At 40.0% G+C, this 21,542-nt stretch overlaps 2 protein-coding genes across 2 annotated transcripts; both read left to right on the forward strand.

Annotated features, from left to right (window-relative positions):
- The first annotated feature begins 736 nt into the window (after positions 1 to 736).
- On the forward strand, positions 737 to 12,628 carry ensab (endosulfine alpha b). The gene is made up of 3 exons (XM_080039750.1): positions 737 to 918; positions 5,713 to 5,835; positions 7,885 to 12,628. Exons 1-3 carry the CDS (start codon positions 862 to 864, stop codon positions 8,056 to 8,058), a joined length of 354 nt encoding a protein of 117 aa, XP_079895876.1. The 5' UTR covers positions 737 to 861; the 3' UTR covers positions 8,059 to 12,628.
- A 947-nt stretch (positions 12,629 to 13,575) lies between these two features.
- On the forward strand, positions 13,576 to 21,055 carry LOC307259378 (induced myeloid leukemia cell differentiation protein Mcl-1 homolog). Its single transcript, XM_080039195.1, has 6 exons — positions 13,576 to 13,796; positions 14,646 to 14,744; positions 16,598 to 16,696; positions 17,179 to 17,463; positions 18,171 to 18,418; positions 19,681 to 21,055. Exons 1-6 carry the CDS (start codon positions 13,595 to 13,597, stop codon positions 19,795 to 19,797), a joined length of 1,050 nt encoding a protein of 349 aa, XP_079895321.1. The 5' UTR covers positions 13,576 to 13,594; the 3' UTR covers positions 19,798 to 21,055.
- Positions 21,056 to 21,542: the final 487 nt, after the last annotated feature.

Raw genomic sequence — 21,542 nt, forward strand, 5'->3', positions numbered from 1 at the left:
TCTACCGAATATAACAGTTTTAGTTCAATCAGTTTTTCAGTTTTACTTCAACCGAGGTTACGGTTTTTCCCGCCAGGCTGACACAGCGCGTCAGTAATCAGCCAATCACAGAGCAGGTGTTGCCGCGCCGCACGTTGAAATCACTATGGTAACGATGTTTTGTGGTACGTGTCTGTACTGGGTATTACGGTAACTGATTTCAAAATAAAAATTAGGCTCCGGTCAAAATCAAAATGCATTTAATTACAGTCAGTCAGTTTGTCAATAAGCAATTAATCAAGAGATAAATAAATGAGAATTAATTTCTTATAAAATATGAAAATGTATTTTAAATAAATTAAATTTTTAATTAGTTTTATTATATTCTTAAGGTTTTATGACAAGTTGGTTGTTGTTATTTTATTTTATTTCTCAGGTATGCTGCTTAGAATAGAATAAAATAAAAATACTTCTGATAAAACGCCTGTTTTGTAGGTTTTGTCTTTTAAAAACTTTGAATAAAAAAAGAAAAGCAGTGTTGATGCAGTGAGGCCATCGCACCGCCCCCAGACCCCATTCTGTTCCTTCATTGGACACGGGACCTGTCAATCACTTACAGAGGAATCCCATTGGCTGTTCTTACACTATTGCCGCTCGTCTATTGGTTACTGTATATGTCAATCAAAAGAAGGCCCGCCCCCCTTCACATACACACAGCGGTGATGTCACATCTCGTTACGCCATTTTTGTTGGGGAGCAGCAGTCGTGTCCAGAAAAGGAGGTTTGGATTCAGTACAGGTACAGCAAACAGTACCTCGTTTTTATATCTCTTTTGAGTTGTCAGGGCGACCGAGACATTCGATTGTCTATCACGTGCACAAAATGTCGACAGAAAACCTGGACTCGGACACGCAGGTGGACTACGAGGACGAAAAACAGGTGGGTTGTGTGGCCCCCTTGACTCTGTCTTGATGTTGTTGGCGAGAAAGCTACAGCTAGAAGTCGTGCTAGAAGTGGCTAACACCAGTTTGCACCGATATACAGTCTATGGGTAGCACAAGTGAGATGCAGTGTGTGTGTGTGTGTGTGTGTGTGTGTGTGTGTGTGTGTGTGTGTGTGTGTGTGTGTGTGTGTGTGTGTGTGTGTGTGTGTGTGTGTGTGTGTGTGTGTGTGTGTGTGTGTGTGTGTGTGTGTGTGTGTGTGTGTGTGTGTGTGTGTGTGTGTGTGTGTGTGTGTGTGATCTCAGCGCTGCACCAAGGCAGGAGAAGGTCCTGTGGAAGTCATATGCAGCTATGATGCTGAGAATGTTTGTATAATTATTTATTTACAGTAGCAATGCCAGCTCACATAGAGAACACCTTGCGTGTGTGTCACTTGTGTCTCGTCCCTTACCTTGTTGTGTCCACACGGTAGCTCAGGCCTCATTGGTCTATCCTGAATAGTCTAAAAAAATACAGTCATAACACCATAGGCCTTTAGGTGATTTCAGCCAGTAGCCTACACTTTTATGTATTGCACAAAATGACCTGCAGTCTTCATCCTGCATATGTAAACAGACCATACAACAATAGCAAGAGGAATGTACATCTATGAAAAACTGTATACAGCTGACAGATATTGTCAGAATTTCCCCATAGATCAAAACAGTATCTATCTATCTATCTATCTATCTATCTATCTATCTATCTATCTATCTATCTATCTATCTATCTATCTATCTATCTATCTATCTATCTATCTATCACAAGCACCTGATTGGCAGGTTAGACGTTTGTAAGGCACACTTCTGTTGAAAAACCTGCTTGTTTTCACGAGTGCACAATAAGACGTAAGTTGCAGACAGTGAATTGAGTCAGCGGTTACTGTGCCAAGTGTTTTGCCCACCAAAGCATTCAAGATGGAGACAGCGATTCTGGAGAACGCTTGTTGTCAAAATCGGTGAATATCTCATCACGGCCCGCCACTACCTGTCCGTACTTTGTGTGCGCTGAAAAAAGTGTTAATAAACAGCCTAGGCTCTGTAAACTGGTATGTTGTTAGCTATGCAGCCCCCCTTTGTTTACATATCAGTTCACAGAGCCTAGGCTGTGTAATAATAACACTGAATTTTCATATTTAGCGCACGCACTACATACAGGTAGCGGATCATGGAGGAGATATTCACAGATTTAAAAAAAAGTAATTTTAACAAAAAGCATTCTCCAGAATTGCTGACTCCACCTTTAACGGTCCAATTGAATACTCTTTCACCCACTGAAGTGTGATTCAGATTCAGGAACAGGCAGAACCAGCATTATTATGTATCATCATATAGTGTGGATAAGTCTTTAGTCAAGCGTAGTTTGAGACGCTATACTAAACAGGGTTCTTACTCTTTCTGCACAGTTTAAAACTGATAGAGTTGCACAAAGCGTTCTGTGATTCTGCAGTTTCTCTGCATTGGCTCCGAATATAGCAGCTCATAAATATCTGGTGGTGAACCCGAGTGAATAAGCAGTTAGCAGCACACTGACTCGCTGCCACACGTACGCCCGGCCCCGGCCTCCTCCGAAAAGGAATTTGTTCATCAGCTTCTTCTGTGTCCCACTGAGTCACATTTTGTCCCTGCCCCAGCAAGCTTTGCAGGCTGGGTGTCCTGTCCGTGTGTGTGTGTGTGTGTGTGTGTGTGTGGGGGGGGGGGGGGGAAGTAGGTCTGTGCTGCTCTCTCCAAGTGTATGTGAAGGCAGCTCTTCAATGGCCTTAAAGGTGCAGTCAGCGATTCTGGAGAATGCTTTTTGTCAATTTCTCCTCATGTCTGTACTGTGTACTGTGTGTACATCCCAGTGTTAATACACAGCCTAGTCTCTGTAAATGGGCATATTGCTGTGGTGTGCCCCCTTTGTTTACATACCCATTTACATACCCTAGGCTGTGTATTAACATTGGATTTTTTTTAACCTCACACATAATGACAGGAAACAAATCTTTTAGGATATTTTCACTTAGAAAAAGTGATTTTGACAAGAAGCATTCTCCAGAATCACCGACTCCACTTTTAAGAGTGTGTTAGCTGTAGTACATACATTCAAAACACCTGATCCACACTATGTACACAAACAAGGTGTGGCCGCCAGTTGACCCACATTACTGGGGCTCAACATCTAATGAATGACTGCCATCTGACCAGTTTGGCTAGTGTTAGTCTAAAGCAGTAGCAGCACATATACCTGTTTGTCTGGACACATTTCCACACCAATGCTTCTCTTCCCTAACCACTCCTAGTGTCGCAACAACTGCAAAAACCGTTGTCAAGTTATTGTTTCAACTCAAATCACAGAATTTCTTCAAAATAAAAATAAAAAACCCGCAATTAATGAATTCCTTTTTTATACTAACTTCTTCCCACACCTTTTCGGGCACGTCGATAATGGATAATAGAATATATGTTGTAAAAGGCTATTCATTTTGTTCTGCTTATTTGTGAACTACGTATATAACAAAACATTTTTTGTCTTATTTTGACATGAAAATACATTTCTTCATTCAATTCACATTAACATAAATATTTCCTGTAAACATTGTTCTTTATTGAAACTAAAGCATATACAAGATGACGTAAAAAAAACAAGGTTTGTTATGGCCACGTTAACAACATGTACAAATGTATGATTTAGCAATTATATCAACGTTTTAGAGTTTCATTGTAAGCACAAATTGTTCTTCAAGTTATGTAATGTGTGGGATGCTCCTACTGATGTTTTTTTTTTTTTTTTTTAACCTTTATTTATACAGGCAGTGTTTCCCCTAGAATTGTTCTTAGGCCCGGTGGTAAAAGCTGATAAAGAGTATGCGCGCGGCGTGCGTACCAAATTTGTAGTAGAAATTGACCAAAACTAACTGTATTATGAATGAGCCTCTTTTGACAGCCCGCTACAAATCAGGGCATAGGGTTATGCCTTCACATTCGGTACGTTTGTACATTTTGTGTTTCCCTCAGGATTTTTTGAGACTGCTGGGGGAGAATGGACCTTCTAGTGGGGTCTTGGGGCATGCCCCTGCGGAAGAAAACCTTTACCTTTTTTAAGTTAAATGCATCAAACTGGTGCACTTTGAGAAGCTAAATCTGATTTTATTTTTTTTGCTCTGTAAACAGCTGTCATATGTCCTGCCTAAAACAATTTTATGGAATAATTTGGAGAAACAAGCCATATAAACTATTGAAGAAAAACACAGATATGAAAATAAAATACAATAAACACGAAGACCTAATATAGACAGGTATATCCTGTCTAGTATTAATTTCTGGAATAATCTGGATCATGAAACATTTTCTTTAATTTATCAAATATTAATTTAAAATAAATGAATTAACCTAGGCTACACATCATGATTAGCCTATCAATCAAAATGTGTGCAAAATAAGCAACATTTTGTATTCCGACCCATTATATTTCATGTAGCCTAGTTCTCAATTTAAAACATAAAAATAAAGTAGCATTGAAAATACCAAAAAATAAAGCTTGTAGGGCTACTATAGCCTGCTGTTTTCAAGATAACTTGCTGCGCTGTCTCAGCTGTTGATACAGATTGGTTGCCATGGCGACGTAGCGACTTTAACTTTCTAAGTTTTGCTCATCACTTTTTCCTGTTCAACTCCCTGTTACTGAGTCCTAAATATCTCCAGTGTAGCCTATACCATGGACCTATAAAGGAAGGTTCTTTCTCGTCAGTTTCCCTGTTTGACATGTGCGCTCTGAATGCACACGTGCATCGCGCGGCGTAGCGCAGACAAAAAAAAAAAAAAAAAAAAGATTTTTTTTTTACATTTTTTTTTTTTTTTTTACATTTTTTTTTTTTTTTTTTTTTTTGGGCAGCTGTTGGCCTGGCGGGGGGTCCCGTTGGCCTGGCGGGCCCGCCAGGCCTGTATAATGGTAGGGGAAACACTGTACAGGTATATCCCATTGAGTCCGAAGACTCTTTTGCAAGGGAGACCTGTTCCCATTTACACGTTACCATTCACACACACATTCATACACCGATAGCAGGCTAACTATCGACATTCACACGAGGCAAGGTGGGTGAAGTGTCTTGCCCAAGGACACAACAACTATGACACAGGTGGCAGGGCGGGGATCGAACCTCCAACCCTTTGATCATCGGCCGACCCTCTCTACCACCTGAGCCACAGTCGCCCACATATTACATGTCCTAAAGAAGAGGGCATGCGTATAGACGTGTTTGGATCAGAGTTTATTCTTCATAGCTTTAGCTTTAGAGACACACATGCTTCTGATGTGCACAACATCCTCCTAAACATGATTCCTGTATGGATTTAATTGTTAGTTATCAATGCAAGCTTACAAAAAAATCATTAAGACCTTTGTGTTTCCATTCTATTTGTACCAAGCTTTGTTTTCTCTGGCAAAAACACTCATTCTGTGACTCATGCTATCATAATACATTTTCAGTTCCCTCGATCATTGGCACAGTTTTTTATTAGCCCTTTTCACAGCAGAGATTCTAGGGGTTTAGTTGAGGTTTTGCATTTTTTGAAGAGTGAATTTGCTTTGTTTACCACGTTAGACTTTACTGCAGGAATTTAGGTGGAATTGTTGGTTGACCATAAATCAGTGCCTGGTTCAAAAAGCAGCTGTTCCTGTTTTGACTAAACTCTCTTGACTTTTCTGCTTACTCTTTGAAAGGGGGGGCCATCTTTGTTTTTGTGTTCATGTCTGTTTGTTATTGTCTCCACAGGACGCCCAGGAGAAGAATGCAAACCCCGTGAAGACAGAAGAGGCCAAACTGAAGGCCAAGTACCCCGCCCTGGGACAGAAACCTGGGGGCTCAGACTTCCTCATGAAGAGACTACAGAAAGGGGTATGTGTAACAAGACTGTTAAAGCTATAGTGCGTAACTTCTGTTGCCCCTATAAGGAATTCTGAGTATTTTTAAGAACACCGTCGGTGCATCTACATGAGGTAGGCCTTTGGTGATCGCACATGGATTTTATACCTTCTGCTGTACGTCCAGGGGGAGGGGGGGGGGGCTTATTGGGATTTTACTGAGCTCCTGCACCAGTGTCAGGCGGGCAAGATCAGTTTGTAAACGCTGCCATACTGAGAAATACAGACTGAGTTTTGTGTAGCTGATAGGCTTAGTCAACTCGTTTGACAATTGCTTTAATTTAACCGACATTCATTCATATGAAAAAGTTACGCACTTAAGCTTTAAAACCTGGTCAACATGCAATCATCACACTAGCCATTTTTCTATCAGCAAACCCCCCATGTCCCTACCTGATCCTACATACAGTAACATGGTTCACTTGGTGTGAACTCTCAGTGAAATGCAGGTTTTCAGCTATCTGGTCCAGTGGATTTTTGTACTGTGATCATCAGTCAAGCTCTGCAATACACTCACACTGCTGTCACTGAAAACTAGGGCTGTCCCCGCCTTGGGACTTTCTCAGTCGAATCGGATCTACCTTGTGTGTCTAATACTGAGATGTATGACTATTTCAGTGACTGTTTGGCAAACGTAATAGAAGTACATTGGAGTGAGATATTTGGCCTGAATCTACGCCGACTGTTAATACGAATCATCAACCTAGATTTTGCACTTAACTGACCTAATATAGGCTGCGTTCCAAATGGCATACTCTTTCTTTCTTTTTTCTATTCTACATAGTACATCTGACCATAAAAACATTTTAGTTAGTATGCAGTAGAGTACACATACAATTTGGACATACTTTTACTTATTTATTTCATCATAACATCGTGTCTTGATCTTGCCTCTTGCTTTTATATCTGTCGCATCCCTGCTTGTTTTCATACGGAGGCTCAGTCCATGTGACGTCACTTCAGGTGCGCACTGGATTATGGGTCAGAATCGCCCAAAAAGCATGCTGATTTCAACACAAAAAATCTTGGCCGGATATAGTAGACATCAGGGTATTTTTAAGCATGCTAAATCTGACAACAAGACTTTTACCATACTAAATAGCAGAAAGTAAGGGTTATTGGAACGTAGCCTAGATGTCTATATTACTGCAATGAAGTTATGTTGTACAAACTTTTTTTGTTATACACTTCACTACTGGATTGATAAACATTACATGTCCCTCACATCCAAAGAGCGAGGCCTTCTATCAAGAGCTGCCATTTTGGAGCCCAACCATAATAATTCAACAATCCCACCGGGTTTAGTCCATTGAAGCAGAGAGAAAAATAATTTCTCCACCGACTGAACCTCAGTGGACCAGAATGCAATGCAACCACACCAGTGTCATGTGTAATACAGCAACGTGTTCAACTGTAACTTTAAAAATGTGTTTGTATTTGAACTGCATAGCACACAACAGCAGAGTTCTTTCTCATGTATTACTCTTCTTCGTGTGGGGAAACTGTTGCCGTCTCTCCACCTACACGCGCTGTGTTTATGCTACAGAGAACTTCCACCTCTGGAGATCTGGTGAAAGGCATTGTGGGAAATCACTGACTCGGAGTAGGCGTAGCCGAGGCGGGCGGAGGGGGTCGACTGAGTGAAACTGCAGAACACTTAATCATGAGATACTGTAACTCCCAGAGTGAACATCATGACAGGATGAGGGATTCAAAAAGTTAACAGAATCATAGAGCAGACTTTTCTTTTTTTCTGGTGAATTGATCTCTGCACAAAGCTTTTTGTTTTCAAGGATTATTTTTTCGCCGTTTTTAAGCTTTATTAGATAGTAAGGAGTTGAAATGGGGAGACAGAGAGAGAGAGGGGGGATGACCTGCAGTAAAGGTCCACGGGTCGGACTCAAACCCGCGACCACTGCAACGAAGGCCGGAGCTAATATGGTACGCGCTCTATCCACTACGCCACCGGAGCACCCATCTCTAAAGCTTTTAACATTTATCCTCTCTCTCTTTCCTCACACAGCAAAAGTACTTTGACTCGGGCGACTACAACATGGCCAAAGCTAAGATGAAGAACAAGCAGCTTCCGGTGGCCGGGCCCGATAAGAACAGCCTGGTGACGGGAGACCACATCCCCACACCACAGGACCTGCCACCGAGAAAATCCTCTTTGGTCACCAGCAAGCTAGCCGGCTAGCCTTCACCAGATGCTAACAGAAGCAACCCACTCAAATACCCCCTGGGGCCTCCGTTCAAAAACCCTCCCTCCTTAACTAGGCATGGGCCGGTAAGGTATTCTGAAGGTATGATTAGCCTTAAATATACCACGGTTTCACGGTGTCATGGTATTGCGTTTACAGCTCTCAAATGTGTTGTTTTGAAATGTATGGGTAATTGTTTTAAGGGTTAGGCTTTTTATTTTTAAACAACATGAGGAATGTTCTGACAGTAATAAATGTGTATGATAGCATAATACATTTAATTACAAATTAATTATTCTAAACCAAATTTAAAGAAAAGCTTAAGTTAGCAGCTCAAATAGGCTTTTAGAGACATTCACACACTTTCTAAACATTATCTTTAAGCCAAAGTTATGCTGATAATATTCTGAACAATAATAAACTTGTGCGTTAACATCCTAATGCTTTACTACCTTGGAACAATATGACGGAAAAAATAATAGTATTTTTGAAACCTTACTTTTTCAAACTGCGCAGTAGGCTATACCGTGAAACCGGTTATATCGGCCCATGCCTAAACTTGACCCATATCTCCCTCTCCCCTCTTCCCCCCCTGGTCCACCCTTTACAGCCCCAGGCACCACTACTGGCTTTAACATGCAGAGTCCTATCAGTTAAAAAACTCCATTTTGCTTGTATGTGGGTGGGAGGTATGGAAGCCCCTTATAAGGCCCGTTTGAAGGTTGCAACCTTCTATTGCCTTCCCACAATGCACAGCTCTGCCGCTGCCCTTTTGTCTTGGTTTTTTCAAATGTCCCAAGATGCATCACTGTAGGTGTGTGTGTGTGTGTGATCAATGGGCAAAGGGGTTTGGATTATGTGGGTGAGTTAATGCACTTTGTAGTTTGTATCAGTATACTTTTGTTAAAAAAAATGTCTTACTTTTTTTTGCATCCGAAATGACACCAAAATAATGTGTGTGATAAGGGAGTTAGGACCCGTGATTCGCAACATGCTCATTCATGTACCCTATTCACGCGGGAATATGTAGTAGGCCCAGGTGAATAATCGCTTGCATACCAAAATCTGTAAGGGAGGGGTGGCTGATTAGCATATGAGTTATTTAGCGTTCCTTGACACCGTATATTTGGGAAATGGCGGCTTCCCTCGATCTTGCCATCTGCACGCTATTCATCGAACAAAACCCCTAGGTCGTCAGCTACAGCTCAGCCAAAACAGGGATTTCGAAAAGCGACTTTTTTCCCCCCTCCTTTTCATGTTGCTTTTAATCCTGTTCACTTTAAATATGCTGCATGATTGTAACGTGTTGAAAAAGACAATTTTTTTTATACAGGAGTGCAGCATCTGCTTAGTGTTAGCAGGAGGTATCAAAGCAAATGCACCAAGCCCTCACAAGTCCACACAGTCACACTTCCTTAAACTATTTTCCTGTTTGCTGTCCTGACAATCCATGTACACACACAAACACACACACACAAACACACACACACAAACACACACACACACACACACACACACACACACACACACACACACACACACACACACTCCAGTTACGCTACAGCCAGCTGACTACATCCTTGTATTATTTGTAATGGCTGGGAACCCTGCCAATCTCTTGAGTCCAGTCTTAGTTTGGTTTGCTGTTGCATCAAGATGTGTGTTTACTATCATCAGCCTAAAAATATTTTTTGGGGGGATGGGTGGAGGGCTTTGAAGTACCCTGGCCTGGCGTAGAGTATATGCTTTTGTAAATAATAGTCAAACAAGTTTATAATTAGTGATAAGCTTGGCTCTGTTAGGACCAGTCCAGCTCAAATGCCTAAGAGAAATACTAGTGCTAAATGGACTTATGTCCTAGGATTAAAGCCCTGACAGTTTGCTTGCTTTTTGGACAGAGCTCACATAGTGTTTCATGGATGTTTTAGAAAAGTGATTTAACTCACTATCCCGATAAAGCCTTGAAATACAAATCTAGACACTGCTTGATGTTGGCATCTCAGTGTCACACGTCAACAATTGCATTTTGACAAGATGGCTGTATCTGATCTCAAGAAGCCCAGTAGAAAAGACTGAAGTAACTAACTACAGTGAGAGCCTTAATAGTTGTGCCCAGCAGTGGCACATGTCCAGCGAAACTTGTTTTCAGACATTTAGGACTGACCAAAGCATGTTGTTTGACACTTTCAGAATAAATATCGTAACATAGTGGTTCCCTTGACATTTTTGCAGACTTCTGAAACACTAATTTAGTGAAATGATACTACTTATTTCTATCCCTTAGACCTTAGCTGGAGCATAGCCCAATATCTACTACCATTGCCCCCATAGATCAATCTGTTTTTTCCTCCCAAAATCTGACTACGCACCACCGGGGCTGATCTTGGGTGTCAAGAGGGTAAACAGCAGGCAACCTGATAACACCAGGATCATCTTCTGGTGCTTAAAGTGGGGACACTGCATGCCATAAGGATACGCACACTGCATGCCATAAGGATACGCTCACTGCTACACTTGGCAGAGCAGAGAGAGATTGTATAGCATCTAGGGAGGGGGCCAAGTGTGCAGCTCCATTTCACGTCTCTTAAAGGTGCACTATGTAACTTTGGGTGTGTCAGAGAAGTGAACATTTTCAAAGGTTTATTCTCATAACTGAATAAACAAACTTTACTCACAGGAAAATGTGATCCCCGGAACACTGTTTGAAGTTAGAAAAGCTTCCGGAAAAGTAACTGTTTCACCATTGTTTACAGGCTGTTTTGCAGGCTCTGCCAATGTAAACAAATCCCCTCCCATGAAACGGCATAGTGCACCTTTAATGTGGTTTGACCTCTTTCAAAAGGCGAAATATTGTGATCAACAAACTCTGCAGTAGAGTTTGCATGTGTGTGCTAGTGTCCACACACATTCAAGAAAACTGAACTGTATTATAGTGCTTCAGGGAACCTTCAGAAACGCACGCGCACACACACACACACTCCACCATGTAGGCTAGATGATACTAGGGTGCATGTACTATCACATACTCCACCACCTCACTTGTTTTTTTCATTCAAATGTGTCAAATTTGCAGTGGGGTTTGAGAGAGAACTGACCTGTATGTATGTTAATGTTATGGTGTATGAATGCTCTGCTTTGCTCTCTCCCAGCCATTGTAAATAGACATCTAAGGGAAAAGGGATTTTTGTGTGTTTTTTTATTTTTTCATTCTCTCATAGCCTATTCTCTGACTAAATGGTTCCTCCCTCCTTTTCAGTTGTGACACTATTACCTCTGCTCTCTCTCTTAGTGAATTGCAGAGGCTTATGTGAATCTGTATCATATGGAAATATGTGTAAAAATGCTGCTGATTCCGTCAAAGACAAATCGTAATGATGATACCCTGCTGTATAAAGAACAAACTGTCCAGCTCCCTTCTCCCCCCAAGTACAAGTGAAACTCGGAAAAATTAGAATATCGTGCCAAAGTTCATTCATTCAACTTAAAAGGTGAAAATAATATATTATATAGACTCATTACATGCAAAGTGAGATATTTCAAGCCTTTGTCTGTTATCATTTTGATTATTATGGTTTACAGCTTATGAAAACCCCAAATTCAAAATCTCAGAAAATTTGAATAATACATGAAATCAATAAAAAAAAGGATTTTAAATACAGAAATGTCGGCCCTCTATAAAGTATAATCATGCACATGTACTCAGTACTTGTTGTGGGCCCCTTTTGCATGAATTCTTGCCTCGGTTCCAATTCATTTTCCGTGATATTCTAATAATGAGTTTCACCTGTATCTCTGTTTCCTTATGAGCTCCTGTGGCCAAGTCCGTTCAGTTGAATGTTTTGAAAAGTTGTAAAATTCTACCGCTTAATTTTTTAAATGGTGCATTGTTGATTCAACTTTTGTGGTTTCGCAATAGAAAAGTCTGGAACACTTATTGTCACTTTTGACAGGCATGAACTGACCATTTAGCATCATATTGTGTTTAAGAAAAACGCCTGCAGTTTTGTGCTTTATAAGATGGATTAATTAAATGGACGAATAAGCTACAAAAAGTCATTTGAAACCACAGTGGACATGAGTTCTTGAATGCTACTTGATGCTAGGCTTTGCACGGAGCGGTTCGACGAGAGGAAATAGCAGGGTATACGTTTCAAAGAACCCAACACACACAGGGTGTCTATCGTTAAACTATTATTATAACTACGTGCCAGAAAGAATGTATACAGAAACGACAGGCTGTGTGTGCTCTGAAGTACTTTTGTGCTGCTTTTTACCTTACCGTTTGTTTTCTGGTTGTTTCTAAAAGTATTTTTTGTTTTGTTTTTTGTTTCAAATTATTGCTTGATTACTATATTTCATCCTGGCCCAAGATAACTGCAGGGAAATCAGAGGCAACCCTATAATTGCTTCCAAGGAAATATATATATATATATAAAGAAAAACAATATGGGTTTACATGATAAATAAAAGAGGATGACTGGAGAACACAGTAATGATTTTAAGACTTCAGAAAGTACCGGAGTACTTTGTTGGAATGTTTCAGTTGTGTGGGAGTCGGTGAGAGGATTTTTGTCAGTATTTGAAATAAACTTTTACATTAATACGATGTTTCTGGTGTGGTTACTTTTACCATGTGATGAATACATGCACAAATGGACTGTAATGTGAACAAGGTCCAGAGTCAAAGGTGTAAGAGGCTGAATTGTGTTTGGTAAGCCAGTAGAGAAAAAAAAAATGGTTCTTTATAGGAACCTCTATACATAGTCGTCTTTCTCAAAACAAAATGCCAAATAATATTTTTTTTAATGTGATTCCTAATTTATTTTAGTGAGGAAAATTTGAGAATTGATGCATTTTATTGAATTGTTAAAAACATAGCCCTGGACAGTTCACCAGGTCTGGATTGAATAACGGACAATTTTTACAAACATTTTTGGGAAGAAATCAAAACTTTACAATTCCAGATATTAAATTAATGTATTAACAATAAGGAATGAATTACAACAATGAAACAAGGCATAATTAAATACATTTTAAACCTGCAAAAGACAAAATAATTATACTTAAGACCTTTTCCCTTCTAAATAGGGATAATAAGATTCGTACAACAGTTTTGGCAGCAAGACTAAAAGGAGGCATGTCGAAAAGTATTTGTACAACTCAATCAAAAATGTCCAGTTCCTCCTAAACATAAATAAATCCACTTCAAAATAGTGACTTTTGACTTGTCAAAAATCTTTGACATCAAAATTCACAAGTATAGATCTCTTCTGTTTTAAAACGGTCCAGTGTGGAATAATTCTAAAAAAAAATAAGATTGAATGTCTTTTAAATAATAACCTCATGGTAATAACCAAATATTACTACATTCATAAATGTTTCTTTGGCATTCTATAATATAATACGCTATGTTTTGAATTTCAATAAAGCATTATATAAAAAAAAATATATATATAAAAAAAAAAAAGCTGCGAGGCGCTTCCGCATTCATTGTGCTTCCGGCTTCACCACGGTCCGTCAGCTCCTCTTTATATGACAGAAACCTGTGGAAAAGCTTCGAGAATGGTTACAATCCAAGCTCCCATTTGGGTGGACAAGTGCGACGAAGACATGGAGGGTCGCAGGTCAAATCCCTTTACCCCGCCGGATATGTCAGACGCTGACTACGACTACGAAGCCCTGGTCAAATACCTGCGACAACTCATAACCCTGTTGAAACCACTAGCAATCAGTGGTAGGTGGAGGTGGAGTGGAGTGGAGTGGAGTGTGTATTTATGGGGGGTTTTAAGGGCAAAAACTAAATAAATAAAAGTATGAATAAATTCACAACTAAATGTATAAATAAATAAATAATTGTATTGTTATAACTGAAAGGGGCGGGTTTAAGCTTCTGATTGGTGAATGAACGTGTTGCACAGTGCACACCCAGTTGGATCAACCAGTCAATCCAGCTCTCTTGGCAGTGAGTTGGGTTTGCACTGTGAAGCCAGAATCCAGCAGATGGACATGAGGCAGAAAGAAAGCATGCGATTCAAAATAGACTAGGCTATATATATATACTTTTACTTTTATTATATATATTTCTGCATTTTATGCTTGTATTAGACAGTTTGGAGAGACAGAGATTGAATGAGTCAGAGAGGGGAATGACATGCAGAGTATGACCTCGGGCTGGATTCTAACCTGTGGTCTGCTGCTTCTGAGGACTGAGCCTCTATAGGGGGTCGCTCTTACCAGTACACCAGGAGCGCCCCCCATTTTGTTTACGTAAATAAATAAGTATAAGTATGTTAGTATGCCTACTGCATGATAGATTCCTGTTATGGTCAGATGTAGTATGTAGAATAGAAAAAAATAGAGTATGTAATTTGGAGCTCAGGGCATGTTTGAAATGCTGTTTAGACCAGTAAAAGCCATGTTACTCTCAAAACACATGAAAGTCAACAATATGTAAGTTTACTGCAAGTCAGTAGACATCCTCTTATAACTATTTTCAGTGCAAATTAGCTGTAAAAGTAGTTGATACTGTTGCAACTTAATGCAAAATAGACATTTCTGATCCAAGACTCTTGATTTGTTTCAGGTAAGCCAAAACCCTTTAGGGAGGATGAGGACCCCAAGGTCCAAGCAGAACACCTGATGAGACAGCTCATAACCATGATGGAACCACTAGCAACCAGTGGTAGGTGGAGGTGGAGTGTGTATTAGTTACAATGTCTTACATAAATATTTCATATGTCTTAAAGTTGCCAAGACATTGGGAGAAGGATTTTATTAACACGTAGTTATTATTAATAGTATTCTAGTATTGCATTTTGAATGACCTCAAATAACATAACATACTACAAGATGTAGGAATCCTGAGCCTGCTTTAGTTCACTTTGATGGTTATAAGAAACACCAACTGCATATGGTGCGGCTTGGACACATCCTCAGTGATGAACCCAGGGTCATTGGGTGTTTCGGGTCTTAGATCAGACACCCTCACCTGGCCGACCCAGCCTCTTGATCCACAAACAACCACCTTGAAGCTTTCTCTGCAGCTTCACTGATGTTCCTGATGAATTTCATATTCATGGGAATCATCTATGAAAACTCTGAGACTATGTGGAAAGACAGGGCTTTTAGAAGCGGGGCTGCAGCTGCAGCTGAGATGACAGCGAGTGACTAAAACTCAACTTGTACAAATATGATATACACTATGGTTGATGTGCAACTAAATAAAAACCCCATGCCTTTACAATTAAAGTAAATAGTTTTTAAATGGCTGACAACTGTGGTGATCAATATGCATGAAAGGTTAAATTCGTCATCACAGACACCATGTTTGAAAAGCTGTTTAGATCAGTAAATGCAATTTTAGGGTGTATTCACACATGCCGTGTTTAGTTCGGTTGAAACAAACTCAGGTGCACTTCCGCCTTCGGTGCGCATCTTTCAGACAGGTGTGAATACAGCAATCGCACTCGGGGGCGGACCAAACAAACGCTCCGAGACCCAGCTGAAGAGGTGGTCTCGATGCGCTTCCATACGCACTCTGCTGCAGTTCGTTTGTGGTGTGAATTTGGCCGAACTCGATCCGACCCAATTGCAGGAAGCACTGTGCCTTTTCTTTTTTAATAAATCGCCGTCAGCTTCACATTATGGGAAAGTGTTGTTGTCGCCGTTGTTGGGAAGATTAGTTGTGGTTTGACCGGGAGCAACGAGCGAATATATTACATTTGATAGACAGGACGCGTAAACATGCTGATGTGTTCAGCGATCAGATGAAGGAGAGGGGAGCGTCTCCCACACAGTGACAACAGGTTCACGCTGCGCTTTGTATGAAGTGTGTGTTTTTATTTTGCTTCCCATGTTACGGGACCGTCAATACTATCCCTGTGTCAGTTTGGAGCTGAGCTGCGCCAAACTCACACCCAGCTGACACACGGCTAAATCAGCTGTGTGTCAGCTTGAGCCTATTCCTCGCGAGCCGCCCGTCCAGCAGCAAAAATACAGTAAATATTATGTTTCACAATGTAGGCTACAAGCCACACATTGACACAGGCCTACATATTATAACCATATGAAACAACAATAATTTTATGTTTTTTTATTTATTTATAGGCCTATTTATTTATTTATTTATTTATTATTTTTAACCCCATATCGTATCAGTTATATATTTCGCAGTTTTCACTTCGTGCTTGCTTCTCTCCACCTCAGAATGTCTGTCCAATGAATGAATGGCCTCAGATCACGTGTGGTTTTGCTTCGTAATGCTGGTTCACTTGCAAAAGGGGCAATATGAAAGTGGACCACACCAAACAAAAAAAATCTAAACTCTATTTGGTCTGGACCAAAGCAAGTGAACTAGCGGACTTTCCCAGTGTGAATACACCCTTACTCTCACAAGACATGAAAGTCAACAATATGAAAGTTCACAGCAAGTCAGTAGGCATCCTCTACTATTTTCAGTGCAAATAAGCTGTAAAATGAGTTGATACTGTTGTAACTTAATGCAAAATACAAGATATATTTCTTGATTTGTTTCAGGTAAGCTAAAACCCTTTAGGGAGGACGACGACCCCAAAGTCCAAGCCGAACACCTGATGAGACAACTCATTAACATGATGGAACCACTAGCAACCAGTGGTAGGTGGAGGTGGAGTGTGTATTAGTTACAATGTCTTAAGTGGCATTGTAGTATTGCATTTAGAATGACCAAGTTATCAAAGAAAACCTATAACTTGCTTAAAGATGTAGGAATCCTGAGCTTGCTTTAGTTCACTTCTATTAACCCATTCATGCACGAGTTACAACAAACTCGGTATTTTTGCCTTTTAATGCATACAAAAGATGTACATTCAGTTTTTTAACTTTTTTCTCAACAATATATTATATAATGTCATTGGTAAAACTATCAAATATAATATTTTACAAATATAATATTTGCTACTATGGATGATGTCCACAAGACATGAAAGTCATCAATATTTAAATTCATTCAGTAGTCAGTAGGCATCCTCTTATAACTATTTTCAATGCAATTTATCTGTAAAAATGAGTTGATACTGTTGTAACTTAATGCAAAATACAAGATATATTTCTGATCCAAGACTCTTGATTTGTTTCAGATAAGCCAGACCCCTTTAGGGAGGACAATGACGAAGTTGAAGACGGCTCACTGCCCTGCTCAGAGATGAATTCGGATATTGAAATGTCGGACGATGAGAGCGAGGACTCCGGTTGTCCAGCAGGATATGGAGTCCTAGCCAACGACACGAGGCAACTCATAACCCGTTTTCTGATGGAGCATACTGGACTTTCGAAATCGTCTCGGTGGAAAGAAAGCAAACCACTAGCGACCATGAAGAGAGTCGTGGAGGGCGTTTTGGAGAAACACAGATACGCATACAATGGTAAGTGTAGGTGGAGGGAGAGAGTGTGTGTGTGTGTGTGTGTGTGTGTGTGTGTGTGTGTGTGTGTGTGTGTGTGTGTGTGTGTGTGTTCAAATCTCTCAAATTTCAAATGTCCTACAGTTGCTTAGATATTGGGAGAAGTTTTGAAGAGTTTTTTTTATGACACTGCACAAAATCTGAAAATAATATGTGAGATATTTGTTTTTATGTTGCAAATGGCTCTGAGTTGATTGTAGTGACACAAAACTATATAACTGGCATGGTATTTTGGTGTAACTTGGTATCATGAGCCTGTACCTGCTTTATTTCACTTTTCTTAACCCATTTATGAATGAATAACAAGGGTCGGGATTTATGCCTTTAAAATATTAACATTCAGTTTTGCAACTGAACTAATATGTGTGAAAATATATAATGTACAATTTAACATGCACGGGTGATAAGTTGTCAAATCAAATCAGTTTTATTTGTATAGCCTAATATTACAAATAGACATTTGCCTCAGTGGACTTTACATTCCATACAGTATGACACCCTCTGCCCTTAGACCCTTAGCTCGGCTGAGAAAAAACTCCCACTAAAAAACCCTTTATCGGGATTAAAAAAAAGTAATCCTCTGTATAACTAATTTGAGAATATGCTGTAAAAGTAGTTGTTACGTTTGATTTTGATTTCTGACCTAGACCTTTAATTTTGTGTCATGCCAGGTATGGTCAGAACACTGTCACTGGACGACCGAGGGGATGCAGAGTTCGTCAGGTCGGTAGCACAGAGCCTGTTCGCAGACGGAACTACAAACTGGGGTCGAATCGCGAGCCTGGTGGCCTTCGGAGCGGCCGTATCTCAATATCAGAAGGAGACCGGCAAGGACAACTTTGTGGAGATGGTGGGGGAAGAAATCTCCTCGTATCTGCTTTCCGAACAGAGAGACTGGCTGGTCAAGAACAATTCCTGGGTAAGGATGTATGGTTGCTAAGTTAAGGACAGGAATCCTTTCTCTGGGCCTTGAAGATTTAAAAATATCTCAAGAGTAATAAAGACTGTGTGAAATTTGTAATTTAGGGGAAGTCGTGAATGAATATATTTTCTTTTATATTGTCCCTTCTATGACGAAATAAGAGAACCTTTTGTAAATGAACTGTTCGCTCAAAACCCTGAAATATTTTGGAGCAATGATGATGTCAGGATGGAATGGTTGTTTACTTCCAATGTTTATAAGTTGGCCTCTTTTGTTACTTCAGCCTGGATGAAACATCAGGATGCTTTATATCGTTAATGTTAGTATTGTTTAGCATCTATTTTTGGTTTCTGGTCTGTCTGTGTGTTTTATAAAGGTGTCTTGTAAGCCCTTGTGAGCTGGGCATGCTAATGCATGACACAATAATAAAAATGAAATCCAATAAAATTCATTTGATGAATAGCTGAGAGACAGCATTTAGGATGTGGGGGTTGAAGGAGAAAAAAACACTGATGTGCTACCATTGTGCAACTAACGGCCTCCACACACATCCTACCTCTACTGCGCGTCTACCTCGCGTCTGCGTCTGACTTTTTGTCACTGACCGTGTAATCAACCTAGAGCGGGCACACATCCAACCTCAGACGCACTGCTGATGCACGTCGGAGGCACGTCTGCAGCGACGCTCCCCTTTACCTCAGGAGGCTCGCCTATTTTTTTCTGAGAGCCGCGCGTCTCTCTCGGGTCTCTCTGCTTTAACTGATAGAGAAATACTCTGCTGCGAGTCATATTGACTTCATACCGGCAGCTTTCGCTGTAGTTTCACCATTTCCTGGTGTGTCCCTTTCAAAATAAGACTTCCAACAAGCGAAAATTTAAAAAAAGAAAAAAAAAAAAAAAGGCAATGGGGCGCACGGATTACTGTCCAGACTCAATATTAGACTCAATATAAATCATATGCATCATAAATGACAGGAAAGAACTTAATTTTTAATGGGAATTATCTATGAAAACTCTATGTAGAAAGATAGGGCCTTTAGAAGCAGCGCTGCAGCAGCAGCAGCTGCTGAGACGTTCCATGTGTGTCCGAGAAAAGTGCGAGAGACGCAGCAGTAAGGTAAGGCGACGCGCTCCAGAGGTAGACGCAGGATGTGTGTGGAGGCCGTAAGCATTCGTGTCCAGTGAGCATTGGCCTTTGCCCCTGTACTTAACTATAGGGTTACAAACTAATGTTCTTGTTTTAACTCTTGTGTTTCCAGGATGGATTTGTTGAGTACTTCAGAGTGGCAGACCCCGGGTCTACAGTGAGGAACACATTCATGACAGTTGCTGGATTTGCTGGTATCGGGGCGACACTGGCCCTGTTGATCAGGTGAACTTTGGACACTCAAGAGACTTTATATTATTAAAACCAGCCAGCCAAGCCATCACGTTTGGGCTTGAGAGAGAAAGGACTCAAAGCTGAACTGATGAAAAATAGTTTTTTTCTGGGCTTGCCTTCACCCCGCCCCCCAGCATCCCTACACCCCCAAAAACTGAAACATGTTTGCTGTAGTGGGCTAAATGTAAGCTATCTAAGTTAATCATCTACAAATATATATTACTGTTTTGTAAATCATTATTTCATCATTATCTAGTGACCTATGAATGACGTATAAATGAACATTATTATAAAATGATATCGGGATTGGTAACACTTTACAATAAGGGTACATTATTTAACTGTTAGTTAATGCTATTAAGTGCCTTCAATGCCGAGCTGGGTGAAAATAGTAGCCATCCGAGATCCCGCCCCTTCTACGGAGGTCCGGGGGTATCCCCAACCGGGAGAGTTTTTTTTTTTTGCCTTTTTTAAAGCAAAATGCATGACTCTGGTGAGAGGAAAATTAGGAGGCTAAATCTGAGGAACGTTGTGTGTCATGCGCTATATGTAAAACACGGTATTAAGGGTTAGTTAATGCGTAGTAAATGCCTATTGACCATTAAGTAAGTGCTGCTTTTTACCTTACCGTTTGTTTTCTGGTTGTTTTGAAAGTAATTTGTTTTGTGTTTTGTTTTTTTCTTGTGTTTCAAATTATTGCTTGATTACTATATTTCATCCTGGCCCAAGATAACTGCAGGGAAATCAGAGGCAACCCCATAATTGCAGATTAATTTTTTTCAAATAAACTTTTACATAATATGATGTCCCTGGTGTATTTACTTGTACCATTGATGTTGTTGGGGTCTACATGCACAAAGTGACTTTTATTTAAAAAAAAGTATGTTACCTTTATATAACAGGCAGTTCATTAAGAATACATAATTATTAAAGGTGCACTTTGTAACTTTGGGTGTGTCAGAGAAGTGAACATTTTCTAAGGTACATTCTCATAAATTAATAGACAACCTTTCCACATAGTAAAATTAGATCCCTTGAACACTGTTTAGAATTAGAAAGATACCTTAAAAGTTACTGTTTCACTGTTGTAGCAAGGCCCACAGTTTGATTTACAAAGATATTCTACTCTCATGTTTGGTTTCAGGTGCCCCAAAATAATTTAGTTTTGATTTATGATGATATAGTTATTCAATACTAAGAATAACTTGTAGAGTAAATATGTTTTGTAAACTAACTGCAGGCTCTGCAAATGTAAAAGTAATCCCCCTCCAATGAAACTGCATAGTGCACCTTTAATGAAAGACGGCCTGGCAAAAAAAAAAGCTACTGAGTAAAAGTTTAAAGGGCTGAATCAGCCCTGCGTTCCAAATCACATACTCTTTATTTTTACTACACAACATACTAAAGTACAGAAGAGATTTAGGGCCACAGAGAAAGAAAATCAGATAAGGAAGATTTTTTTCATTATGTTGAGAAATGTCAAGAATAAAGAGGAAATCTGCAAAATGCAATTGGAGTTAGTGGGGCAATTGTGTATTTTCAGCATACTACAATTGACGTGCATGTATTGGGACATCCTAAACATTTTTCTGGCATGCTAAATAGTATGAGGATTGGAACGCAGGGCATGTGTGGTAAGCACATAAAGTTGCTCAATTCCAAGTACAACCCATGGACCTATTATTAAAAGTGCAACCTCCCTTTGAACACTAGGGGGAAGCACAGTCATTTAAATGTCAT

The sequence above is a fragment of the Ammodytes marinus genome, assembly GCF_949987685.1.
Source record: "Ammodytes marinus genome assembly, chromosome: 13".
Classification (NCBI taxonomy): domain Eukaryota; kingdom Metazoa; phylum Chordata; class Actinopteri; order Uranoscopiformes; family Ammodytidae; genus Ammodytes; species Ammodytes marinus.